A 13,229-nucleotide genomic window follows, 5' to 3' on the forward strand; every position below is an offset into this window, starting at 1 on the left:
GATTCTAGGACAACTCTGCATGGGAAGCTGCATAGAGTGAGTAACCTGCTTTCAGCTGCTCCCATTTGTGGTTCTCAGTGGTACAGAGGGGTCTAAAGCCTCCAACTGGCATGCAAGCAGGAAATTTAAGAAACTTGGAAACATCCAAAACAATTTTAATTTCACACTACCACACTAGGTATATAAAGCATTCATTCAAGAGTGAAGAGAATCAGCATAATAGACGAAAATTATGATTTTTACAAGTAAAGGTCGAGGTTTTCCCGGCGAGGATTGGTGGTGCGGTACTGGTGGAGTTTCTTGGCATCCAGCCTTACAGACACATACTTCTGGAAGGGCTTGCCTTGGAATACCCTCTGTAAGGCCCCAGCAACCAGGTCCAAATCTCCAGTGGAATATGTCTCTGTGAACACTGGGTACGCTACACATTGCCGCTGACCCACCACACATTCTGTCACCACTGGTGGAGGAAGAAAGGTTAGAGCCTGATATCAATTATGGATGTGAAAGAATAGCAATGTCTAATTTGATGTACTTAAAGCTACTGAAAGTGGCAAATATAAGAGAAAATTTATGTACCAACACATCTTGTGTAATATGTTGTTATTTACTTAAAATGGAGAGATAAATGGGACAGGATTCACTGACCTGCAGCAGGAACAGAGTCTAGGATAGCTGGCTGTGGCAGTTGTGGGTATACTGGAGTATGAGGGAAAGTTGAGGAGTGCAATGAGTGCACCACACAATTGTCTTCTCCTTGTGGTGCATAGTTGCCTTTCAGTGCATCATAGTGGTGTGATGAGAGTACCATCACCAAACATGATGGTTTGATGAGAGATAATACCTGCAAAAAAATATCATATGCAGCAGTCATTTCATTGTATCAATTCAGGAGAAAGACAGGTTTTATTGTTTCACTGAGATTTACTGATGTAATGAGAGGTTTACCATACTCACTGCTACTGAATAAGAGAGCAAAGTATGTAATTTTAGACCAACTTACTTTTTGTGCAAATCTTGAAGCAACAGCAGCAGTCACATCTTTGCTGACACAACATACTAAGAGGGAAGTTGGAGTGAGGTAAAGGCATGAAGGAATAGGTTTGCGAGGGTGGAAGTCCCCTGTGTCCTCCACTGAAGGGCCATTCTGTGCCTCAACATACACTCTGCCTACCTCTTGGCACTGCTCACCCAGGACCAATGTCTCACAGAAATCTGAATCCAAAGTGTCATGTGAGAAACAATGATAGTTATTTAATATATATTCAGTGTGTAAGGAGCATATCTTATGAGGAGTAACTGGTACATCAATACAGCTACAAGAATTACATGTTTGCCTTGCCTGTCACAAGAGTTCCATACGAGACGAGCAAAGCCTCCACACCGTCCATCTTCCCTTGGCCTCCCTCACTCAGCTCCATACGAACACTGTACCTAGTGACGCAAAGATTTGGGCATTTTATTACCTATTTATGCATTAATTCATCTTATTTAACTATTTTAGGTCCAACTCTGCCAATAAATGGTGCTCTGACAAACCTATTATATGAGGGTTTTTTTCTGTACTTTTCTTATTCATTCTGAATATCTTTAGATCTTTGTGATAAAATAATATATAGATGATGATAAAACGAAAAGTCTACAATACATAATGTTCAGTTATATACTTTTTTTCTAATCTATAACAATCATTCAATGCCTTTTTAAAAATATGTATCCCTTGCATGCAAAAGTTGGAGGAGTGACAGTAAATTTCAACAAAATTTTAAGACATCTACAAGACCTAATAACCACACACTCTCTCTCTCTCTCATTGTCTGTGTTATCCTGATGGGGTGAATGACGGGCGGACAAAGCAAGGGCGATTTCATGGGAAGGCAACAAGACACACACATGCACGCCTGTCAGCACTCACGTTATTCCCGGAGCATCCTCATCATCATCCTCCTCGTCGTAGGCCCTGGACACCAAATACTTCACCTCCCCGAAGAACGTAGCCATGGCAGGGAGTCACAGAGGCAAGAATAGTCAGTCAAGTCACGATTGTTTTCCTGACGACGCTGCCTTGCTTGAGCTTGAGTCGGGAGTCGGCCAGTGAAACATCGGTCTCATACACACATAAGGAGAAAGGGTAGGAATGCAAAGAAAGAAAATAATAGAGAGATAATGTAAATTAGAATGCTTAAAAGACATATGGCAGGTTTACAAGCAGAAGAAGATGATAAAAAAAATAAAAATAAATAGATAAATAAATAAATAAATAAATAAATAAATATATATATATATATATATATATATATATATATATATATATATATATATATATATATATATATATATATATATATATATATATATATATATATATATATATATATATATATATATATATATATATATATATATATATATATATATATATATATATATATATATATATATATATATATATATATATATATATATATATATATATATATATATATATATATATATATATATATATATATATATATATATATATATATATATATATATATATATATATATATATATATATATATATATATATATATATATATATATATATATATATATAAAGAAGCGTGAAAAGGGCGCTTAATTGTCTTCTCATTTAATTTCTTTATTTCTATCTAAAGCAGAAAAAGATGAAAACCGATGTGGAATTTGAAGGAAACACAAAAATCAAGTGATATGCATGAAGAAAAAATTATAATGATGAAAAAGTTCCTGAAACAAGAGAAGAGTAGAAGCGTCACCCAGCTAGTCCAAATCAGTCAAAAGAAGAAGAGGAGGAGGAGGAAAGATATCAAGGCAACGGGCAGACACGTGAGTGCTGGGAAGTTATTTTATTAATATTTGTGGCTTTGTTCATCTTGTATGTGTCTTCCACTGGCTATAAGGTGCAAGGGTAAGGCAGCATTTAAATCTCGGACGGTTGTGGTGGTGGTGGCAGAAAGGATCTTTAAATTGGACCTTTAAACCTGACCCGAAAGATTTTTGTTTCTTCTGCCATTTCTTTTACTATAATACTTTTCTTTACAACCACCACCACCACCACCACTACTACTACTACTACTACTACTACTACTACTACTACTACTACTACTACTACTACTACTACTACTACAGAGGTCAATCGAATAATTATGTAGATAATTTTACCAAACCAAGAGTGATCGTTAATTTTTCTGCCACATGTACAGACTTGGACAATTAACTTTGAATGTAATGATGGAATATTTGATCACGTGTGTATGGTAAAAGTAAAAGAATGCATGTATAGGTTAAAGATAACGAGCAAATTGATGTTTTTTTGACACATGATGAGTGAAGTATGCCAAGCTTGTTAGATACGAGTGACCAATTCCAGACTTTTATATATATTTCCACACTGTTCTCGTTATGTATGGCTATAACAAATGTAACAGCAAAATATAAAGAAATTAATGATTGCAAAGGACATTTGGATAACGAACATTTGATAACTGGCTAACGATGTAATATGGCTAACGTATATATATATATATATATATATATATATATATATATATATATATATATATATATATATATATATATTTACGAAAGGGAAATTAGTGATGCAAACGACATACTGATAACCTGATACAGAGGGAGATGGCGACTGGTTAACGAGTGAAGTGTAGTCTTAGTAACGAGCGGGAGATGACAACTAGTGAAGCATAGTGGTCTCATCTTATCACTGTGAATAGGCATGTCAGATTACTGCTTTTATTATCCTAAACATATATAGTTAAAAAAATAATGTAACGAGACAAACAAGCTTAAGTGTACTGCAAATAACTCTTATTTAGCAGCTGTAAAAGTTTCTGGTTATAAGCGTTTGCAGTCTTTGTAATCTTGGTAATTAATACCCTTTTCCTTTATGGGTACTTCAAATTTCGTGTGATTATTTTGATAACCTAAAGGATAACTAAAGCTTCATGTTGTGGGTGCCTCTAAACCTCGTGTTGGTGGTACCTAAAGATTTGTGTTATGGGTGTATTAGGGAGGAGAAATATATCAAGCCAGTAAGGGCAGCATCCAGATAATATGTATTGATTAATACCCACAAACTGTTTGGATAGTGCGCATAATGGTCGAAGTAGCGTGTGTGACAGCTCGTGTGTACTCTCTCTCTCTCTCTCTCTCTCTCTCTCTCCGTCCGTCCGTCAAGAAGCCGCGGACATTTCACCATCACTCGTTACACAAGGTTTCTCATGACGCAGATCGGCGGCCGTCTTGACACGTGGCGAGGCTTGGGCTTGTTGGCGCTAGGATACCTTGATTAAGCAGTGTCTATGTGCTGGGACTGTACCTCGCATCACTGCTTGCTAATGTAATGTTAAACCCTGGCAAGCTGTCCATATTTCAAGCCTGTCTGTCATAACTATCATCCAACCTATCTACTATGGGTAACAGTGTTGTCTCCGGCTCTTGGCTAACTTTCCCCTCTTAGTAAAGCGCGCGCGCACACACACACACACACACACACACACACACACACACACACACACTTACCAAATCTTCACTACACCTGCACACATCATTGTACATGCTTAAAGACACTCTATATGTCACATAAGTAATGCTTTTCTTTGTTTGCATTTCGCAGAATTGAATGGGGACTAAATTAACTAGATATTGTTGTGTTCTGACGCCCAGTAAATATTACATAAGCACTCGTTCTTTGAAGTATGTTGTATTTAAAAGTGAATAGCTAATCTTCCAGAGGCCTTGTGATGTCGCCAGTTGAATAAAAGTAATCATATAGGATCGATTCTTGGTCTTTTCAGATGGAAGGAAAGAGACAGGTAGACACATTGGTTATGCTTGTTTGATGATAGTTACGTTGATAATGATGATGATAATTAGCTGTTGGATAGTTGTTTTTGATACGGGAACTGAAAAAGAATAGACAGAAGGCTGCATATAGGTAAAAGAATAACGGTTGTTAAAGGGAGATACAGGGGAAAAGAGAAGACGAGTAATAATAGTGGACAAAAGTAGCAGGAACCAATAACCAATAACAACAGTGGACAAGAGTGTGAAGTTAATGGGTGGAGGAGTCACTTGGTGGGGAGACTCAACTCGTGACCTCATCAATGACGCCAGTACACGGGTGGTGACCCGTTGCCCTACGTCACGAAACCCTTGTAGTGACCGATTAGTATATTATGAAAGATTATGCATTGTCCTTGGCTTCCCGCAGAGAGAGAGAGAGAGAGAGAGAGAGAGAGAGAGAGAGACTTGGTACCATACAGTGTTTTTATTTGTAGCTTCTTCCTAAATATATTTAGATAATACCACAAATTTCTTCTAATCACTAATCCTTAACACCTAACGATAGTATACTTGTTACTTCATCTCGTTATCCTATTTTGAATACTTTGACAGGAAGAATAAACCTTTCAATATTCAAACATTTATACTTAATCAACTATTTTATCGGTGATGCTTTTTAGATTAGTGTCAGCGTGCACCAGTCCACTCTGTCGAAGCTGAGAAGCCACAGCAGTCAGCGAGTTAATTGGATGAAAGTGGATAGATGAATGAATGCAGTGCAGTAAAAACTAACAAAAATTTTATCTTTCAATTTTGATAGATGCCGTAGCCTCCACCTTGAAGAAATATAATAAGTTGAAAATAGAAAAAAAAGGAAAAGGAGCAGAGATGACAAAAGAAATGCATTACGCCGAAGAAAAGAAAGCAAATAAAGGAGAAAGAGAAAAGACGAGGATAAAAATAAGAAAACCGGGGAGCGAAGACGAACAGAAAAGTAAATGTCGGAAGGAGAAAAAGAAAGCCACACACAGCTCAAACAGGAAGCAACCAGGAAGAAAGAAGATCAGAAAAAAAAGATGAAAAAAAAGAGGAAAAGAAAACTCTCTTAACGTCTTGAAAGGAGGGACAGCAAGAAAAGTAGGTCAGAAGTAGGCTTTAACCGCATGATGGCTTCCTGTGACCTGACTTCCTGTATTTTTGCGTAGTGCTGCGTCAGGCTTTCCTTCATCCCATTAGCGTCAGCAGCTCTATATAACTCCAGCGCCTCTTCCACGCCATCACACTCGCCAAGAACTCTCGCTTCACACTCCAAGCTCCCCAGCCCAAAGTCGCAAAGATGGTGGTTCAGTTCAAGGTTTTCAAGAAGGCTGCTCCTAATGGCAAGCTGACCATCTACTTAGGGCGCCGTGACTTCGTGGACCATGTCTCAACTGTGGATCCCGTTGGTGAGTGGCTTTGCTGTGGACTTGATTGTCATTTGTCTTTATTTTGCTTTAGTTTGGCATATTCTTTTCTGATTTTGAGTATTTCTTCATTGGCTTCGTGTCTATTTTTTTCTCACATTTTTGTTTGGTTTCTTCTTTCATCGTTTGTCTGAATTTTTTTTTTCTGTCTGGAGTTTGATTTCTTCCTCAGCTTTGAGTATTTCTTCATTGGCCTCGTGTCTAATGTCTTTTAAGTTTTTTGCTTGGTGTCTTCTTTCATATTTGGTGTTTAAATAATTCAACTTCCTACATATTTTTTTTTTCAACCGTCTATTTGATCTTTTAATTTTTCTACTCTTCCTTCAAGTCTTGGTCCGTTGTCCCAGGGTTTTGCTGTATATTCTTCTAAGTACCTTTGTACTGTTTTCTCTTCACTCTCGTTTTGCAGCAGATATGTCTCAAAACATTTATATGGGTAGAGAGTCATTTCAAGGCAGGTTTTTCTGTATGACTTGTAGTTCTCAAGTGCATTGCGTTCTCCCCACAGACGGCGTGCTGGTGGTGGACCCAAGCTACCTGAACAACCGGCGTGTGTTCGGACAGCTGGTGTGTAGCTTCAGGTATGGCCGCGAGGAGGACGAGACGATGGGCCTCAGCTTCCAGAAGGACCTGTACCTCGCATCGGAGCAGATCTACCCGCCCAAGAATGACGAATGCTCCAAACTACAGGAGAGACTCATCAAGAAGCTCGGCGCCAACGCTTACCCCTTCACCTTCAAGATGCCCGAGCAGGCCCCGCCCTCCGTCACCATCCAGCCAGCCCAGGAGGATGAGGGCCGCCCATGTGGTGTGGAGTACTACATCAAGGTGTACGTGGGCGAGAACGAGGAGGACCGCAGCCACAAGAGGTGTGTAGAGGTGCTTTGGCTGTATAGTGGGATATTGTCTTCGTTGGCTGTGTGCTGTTTGATCTCGTGACCTCCATCTTTGTTTCATTTACTGTAACCTCTTCTACCATTTCAAGTCCTTCCTTCACTGTTATCTAAAGGCCGAGAAACATCTTGGAATACTTCTGTGATGGGTTCCTTTATTCCACGATTAGATTTTCATTATCGCCTCATTGCGCAATGTCCCTGTATTGTCCCTGCTGCTGAAGGCACCAACCCAACCTCCACATCCACAGGTCCACCGTGCAGCTGAACATCCGTCGCATCCAGTTCGCCCCAAGCCGTGCTGGCCGCCAGCCGTGCACCATCGTCAGGAAGGACTTCATGCTGAGCCCCGGGGAGCTGGAACTGGAAGTAAACCTGGACAAGCAGCTCTACTACCACAACGAGAAGATCGCCATCAATATTATGGTCAGGAATCACAGCAACAAGACGGTGAAGAAGATCAAGTCAGCAGTGCAGCAGTCCGTGGATGTGTGTCTGTTCAGCGGGGGACAGTACCGCAGCACCGTGGCCAGCGTGGAGACCCAGTGAGTGCTTGGCTGTGCTTTATCATTGTGGCTTCCTTCACTACCCTTATCATTATCATTCGCTATTGTTGTCTTCAGCAGCAGTCAGAATATCATCTTTCTGCACCTTCCTTCCTCTCGCCATTGTTATTAATATTTCCAGTAGCAGTCAGTGTAAATGGTAATTTTATCAACAGAGCAGCACTAGATATAATAGTTACGACCTCTCTTAACTCAGAAGGGCGGGAATAATCAGTTTAGCTTGAGAGATGATTGCTTTAATACTGAATGCGATATTTTCTCCGTGGCCAGGGAGGGATGCCCCGTCAGCCCTGGCTCGGCCCTGCAGAAGGTGCTGTACCTCACCCCGACCCTCAGCTCCAACATGGACCGCCGAGGCATTGCACTGGACGGACACCTCAAGAACATCCACACCAACCTGGCCTCATCCACTCTGTAAGTACTGTACCTACCACTTGTTACTCCTCCTCTCTCCTCTCCTCTCCTTGTATTCCTCTCTCATCTCTTTATATTCCTCTCTTCTCTCCTTTCCTTCTATTTCGCTTTCCTCTCCTCTTTTCTCCTCCCCTCCCGTTTCTTCTTCTTCCCTCCTATTTTCTCTCCTCTCCTCTCCTCTCTCTCTCCTCTCCTCTTCTCTACCTCACTTGTTAATTAATTTCTAGCTTATCACAAACCTCGTGAAGTCCGAAAGATCTGATTGTTCCATTTTCTTTTTATATTAACATTCGTTCAGGCTCTTCTGTCTTATTCCTCTTGCCATCCCTCTCTCCTCTCGCCCCTCACCACGTGCCTCTCCCCTCAGCTTGGCCAACCCTGAGTCACGTGACATGTTCGGTATGATCATCTCGTACACGGTGAAGGTGAAGCTGTACCTTGGGGCCATGGGAGGTGAAGTCACCGCCGAGCTGCCCTTCGTCCTCATGCACCCCAAGGTAAGTCAAAAGGTGGCCCTCTTAGCGTTCTATGAGGGGTTCTTAAGGAGTCCTGGGTTCATGTAGGTGTAGGTATATAGTAGGTACATAATTACGTCATGAGAGTGAGGTGTTGAGTCACTTGTAAGCGCGAAAGGAAACGGTTCATGCTCTACAATTAAGTCACAACCTCGATCCCGTACAAGGCCAAGGCCTTGCCATGCGATGCTTTACTGGTGCTTCACGGGGACAGCCCTCTAGCGAGCCATCCCTTGCAGGAGCAGGTGGGCGGGGTCTGAGGTTGTGTCTTGGGAACGAAGGGTTGGCGGGTACCTCTCCTCTTTCTTTCGTATAGAATGGCGGAGGGAGCAGCCACTTTTAGTTACACGCTGCCATCTAGATCAAGTTTAGTGATAAGTGTAAATGGAACACGTGGTGGTTATGTGACCTGAAATGTTTCTCTTCTCTTGTCTTATCCATTCCAACCCTTCCCTCTCCTTTCCTGTGACGCTTCACTCTACTACCTCATCTCTGATTTACCTTCCTCGATCTTCCTTCTCGTGTTACCTTGCCCCGCATTGCCTCGCCCACCCTACCCTACCCCGCCCCGCCTCGACCTTCCCTCCCTTCCCCTTCCTCCCTTTCCCCCCCATAGCCTGACCTGCGCCGCATGATGAGGGCTGACAGCCAGGCTCAGGTGGAGGCCTTCCGCTCGGACAGCGTCAACCAGTCTGTGGACATGGATTAGACGCCATCACAGTCTCCAGGAGCGACGAGCCACTGAGAGGGAGGACTCGGGAAGGAGCAGATCGATGCCTGCTTCGATCCTTGCTCCTTCGCTCACCTCCATGGGCTCGTCACCATCCTGTCAACTCGATCCTTGTGGAAGAAAACTGAAGAATGATTCTATACCGGTTTCTTAGTCTGGACTCCCTTGAGTATTGTTCTCATAGCCGTAGTGTCGCTACATGATGCTTCTTCTTGCTTGCTTCATAAAAAAAACGTTCTACCTGATAGTTTTTGTATGACGCGCCTGAATGCAGGACGTGTCTGAAAAAGGTCACATCTAAGCCGCTGATGCCAAGTAGACAAAGAAAAGGAAGACATTCCTTTGGTTGATCCCAAGAACCGTAGATTGTTGCTTATAAACTAAAGAAAAATTGCCTCGGTGCCTCATTCCTCGTGGGATGAGAGCACTTTGTAGTATTTGTTTTGTAGCTCATTTATTTTCTATTTTTTTCTTCTTTAAGTTTAGTCAGACATTCCAAGTTTACGCCGTACACGCTACACTCCTAGACTGTTCTCCCTGCCCTTCCTTTCTGCCACCTTCTGTTATAGGAGTGCACCAGAAGAAGCAAGTGAATGGTTGAGTTGATAACCTTGTTCTGTGATATCACAAGAAAGTGCAGCCATCTGGACTATTGTGTTTGTTACACGAGACGAGGCGCGGGAACGGACTCCGCCCTCCCTCAGGAGATATGGGACCGTTGATTTAGAGTGAGGCAAAGGACCATTGATGAAATATTTTTGATAACCTCAGGAAATAATACCTAATGAAAACTCGGAACAAAAAAGTTTCCGTCCATCGAGTATAGTGTGCAAACAAGACGAGAGGAATGTGTTGTGTTGTGTTGAAAAGCACTTATGCAGATCATTAGCGAAACATCCTACGTCTGAATTGGAAACAAAATTGAATACTGCGATGAATACGACACGCTGTTATGTGTATGTTCCTATTGTCCAGTATTTGTTGCTCGACTAACCCCTGTTTTGGAAGAGAAAAAAAAAGTAGCTTATCTAGTTTTGAATCCTTTTGATTTTACTGTTCTTGAATTTGAGATGATATTAAAACCAGCAGTAATAAATCTTTAATTCCTTATTATTCTCCACGCCTTATTTTTCACGCCATCGCAGCCACGCTCATGTGACGGGTGCTTCATAAGGGTGTCTGGAGGAGGAGCTGAGCAGTGAGCACTCTTATAGGAATAATTTTGAAAGGCCACATGGATGAACTGTCAGGTATAGATGGAGTAGAATCCTTGCCAATTTGTCATTAAAATCAGGAAAATCTTGTAAACCTAAGACCTCCACTATATAGTTTGTTAAAGTGGTTGAGGTATATAAGACGCTGAAACTTTTGAATATGTTACCTCTGGTTGGTACGTAACTGCTCAGGTCGTGTAAGGGAAGCTGCGCTTTAATGTCGGTCCTTCTCTAATGTTTCTTCCCTTATTTTCCTTCTTTGTTAAATTCTTCCAGATCAGATCATAGGTCAGTGGCTTTGCCTATGAGTATCGGCGCCACCTTAACGTTATTTCTGTGTGTGTATGTGTGCATGGAGGGGTGGTGGGTGTAGATGTAGATGTAGGTGTCCGTATCCGTGTGTATGTGTGTGTAGGATCTTTTCAAGCTTCCTAAAATTTCCACGCGGCAAGTTTCCATGAAGTGCTTACAAAATAAATGTGCCTAAGGCGAAGGTGTAAATTTTAGGTTATTTATTGCAAAACTCTCCATCTTTCATTATCTTTTACTAGTTACAAATGTAAAGTCAATATTCTAACTACTAGTGAACAGGTAGTCCTTAATGAAACACAAGTAAGTGTTGCTGCTCCCGCCCTTTCCTCCCTCGTGTGGAAATGATTCGGCTCGTGGAGTAGTACTTCTACTCCTCCTGGTCTCAGTCATTCCTTCATGTGGAGGGAATGATTTGTTTGTACAGGATTTTTGGAATGCAGGTACTAGCGGGAAAACACCTGCATAAAGAGATTAGTTAAGAGACGAGCATTCCTTCACTACCACGAGTAGAGAAAGGGAGGGCTGGCTGGGCAGAGATGCTCAGGGCAGCGCAGAACAGTCCGTCTGAGGCGTGTACTGGAAGGAGCTGATGTCGATGCCCCAGCGAGTGAAGGCAGAGCGGGCGAGGTTGAGCTCCTCTTCAGAAAGCACATGACGCCCCAGCACCCACGCCTGGTCCATGTATCCCAACCCGAGGAAGTCAACACACGAATAGACAGAGGTGTAGGTCTCATAGTCTGTCTCCAGCACGTCGTAAGCACCCACGAAGGGAACTGTAAAGGAAGGGTATGGCGGGTGAGAGAGAGCTAATGAAGGTGAAGTGTTGAGCTTGAAGTCGGACAAAGTGGATGAAAACATGACCAGGAAAGATTTGAAAACTACATATGGTGAAGGAACGAGGTGAGACGAAGAAATGAGAGGGAAGCCGCATGAAGCTTTTGAAGAGCACGCAATGCGATGATGCCTCACAGGTGCAGGAGCAAAGTGGAGCACAATAACCACGTGTCTCTCGCTGACTTACGTAACTGCGTACTCCCCCCCCCCTTTCTTATTACATTGACCTCACTAATGCCGTGCAGCATTCTGGTACTCAGTACATATTCAGTTGATGTAATACAGGTTTACTTCACTCACTAACCATGCGCAAAACACAGGATGTTTTACCTTCGTGTAAAGGACGCCGACCAATGACGTAAAAATAATAAGACAACAGAGCCTGACGGGCTCCGTCCACCAGTGACGGGTTTGCACTCGGGCACTTTCTGTTGCCACATCAGTGCCCCTGATTTTTATGCCTCGATCTAACGTCACCAACTATCTATAGTGATGTGCTTACACTGTTCGCCAATCGGACACTGCTCAGTAGTGTAAACACGACTTCTCGTGTGTCTGCTTTGCGTTGTCCCTCGCCACACTTACCGCCATCCAGGTGAAGGGCGAGGGAGCCGGGCACGTCTGTCAGCTCCACGTAGCCGTAGATTTCCGTGAAGGTGCCGTCAGCCTCTAGTCCCGCGTTGTGCACGCCGACCGTCCCGTCCCCTGCAGGAAACACGCACAAGGGAAACAGACTATAGTATTCTAGTGTACGAGTGTGCGTGTGAGTGTATTCTCTGAAGGGATGTGCATGTTCTTCACTTGATTTAATCTGCGAATATCACTTAAATAAGATTACGACATATGACAGAAGACAGGCAGGTGTATTAAGGGATCTACAGTGTTGCCGCCATGCACAGGCAGACTCACCATTGTCTGAATACTCGGCGAAGTTACAGGTCTGACCTTCCTGATCCTTTGTGGGGAATCGGGCATTTTCCAACCATTTTCCCAGGTACTGAAGAGAGAGAGAGAGAGAGAGAGAGAGAGAGAGAAAGAAAGAGAGAGAGAGAGAGGGAGAGAGAATCATTATTAGGGAAGTTGCAAGACATTTTGAGATTATTTTCAAACGGGTTTTGGTGTAGATACCCTAAGAACGCACCTCGCCATGAGTCAAGAGCTGCACACAAAAGCACGTGTGCGTCAACACTTACCGGCCCCACCTCGAAGTCTGTCTTAGAGGTGAACTCTGGGCACTTGCCGGGCTTGAATCCCTGGCCGAAACAAAGGCCGAAGCCGGCCATGCACAGCAGCAGTACTCGCAGCATCGCGCTCAAGCAGCAGTGTATTTTTTATATATGGGATTCGAGGATGCTTGTCTTTTTCAGGGCAACAGTGGCTTCTGCCTTGTAGGGGGAATGACGATATATATAAGCCGTGGTTTTCTTAGGTAACGTGAGGCGTTGTGTAAGGCTTTAGATG

At 42.6% G+C, this 13,229-nt stretch overlaps 3 protein-coding genes across 3 annotated transcripts; 1 reads left to right on the forward strand and 2 right to left on the reverse strand.

Annotated features, from left to right (window-relative positions):
• Window positions 1–139: 139 nt before the first annotated feature.
• Window positions 140–2,103, reverse strand: LOC123510700 (proteasome assembly chaperone 1-like). Its single transcript, XM_045266029.1, has 5 exons — window positions 1,916–2,103; window positions 1,343–1,434; window positions 1,004–1,215; window positions 649–844; window positions 140–460 (listed from the first exon to the last, which is right to left on the reverse strand). Exons 1-5 carry the CDS (start codon window positions 1,999–2,001, stop codon window positions 240–242), a joined length of 807 nt encoding a protein of 268 aa, XP_045121964.1. The 5' UTR covers window positions 2,002–2,103; the 3' UTR covers window positions 140–239.
• Window positions 2,104–2,768: 665 nt separating this feature from the next.
• On the forward strand, window positions 2,769–10,511 carry LOC123510677 (arrestin homolog). The gene is made up of 7 exons (XM_045265990.1): window positions 2,769–2,850; window positions 5,648–6,272; window positions 6,799–7,159; window positions 7,435–7,728; window positions 8,020–8,163; window positions 8,531–8,660; window positions 9,295–10,511. The coding sequence occupies exons 2-7, from the start codon at window positions 6,164–6,166 to the stop codon at window positions 9,385–9,387; spliced, it is 1,131 nt and encodes a 376-aa protein (XP_045121925.1). The 5' UTR covers window positions 2,769–2,850; window positions 5,648–6,163; the 3' UTR covers window positions 9,388–10,511.
• A 641-nt stretch (window positions 10,512–11,152) lies between these two features.
• On the reverse strand, window positions 11,153–13,158 carry LOC123510678 (apolipoprotein D-like). Its single transcript, XM_045265992.1, has 4 exons — window positions 12,962–13,158; window positions 12,678–12,765; window positions 12,354–12,473; window positions 11,153–11,707 (listed from the first exon to the last, which is right to left on the reverse strand). Exons 1-4 carry the CDS (start codon window positions 13,073–13,075, stop codon window positions 11,475–11,477), a joined length of 555 nt encoding a protein of 184 aa, XP_045121927.1. The 5' UTR covers window positions 13,076–13,158; the 3' UTR covers window positions 11,153–11,474.
• Between the last annotated feature and the right edge of the window lie 71 nt (window positions 13,159–13,229).

This window comes from Portunus trituberculatus, chromosome 30 (genome assembly GCF_017591435.1).
Source record: "Portunus trituberculatus isolate SZX2019 chromosome 30, ASM1759143v1, whole genome shotgun sequence".
In the NCBI taxonomy this organism is placed as follows: domain Eukaryota; kingdom Metazoa; phylum Arthropoda; class Malacostraca; order Decapoda; family Portunidae; genus Portunus; species Portunus trituberculatus.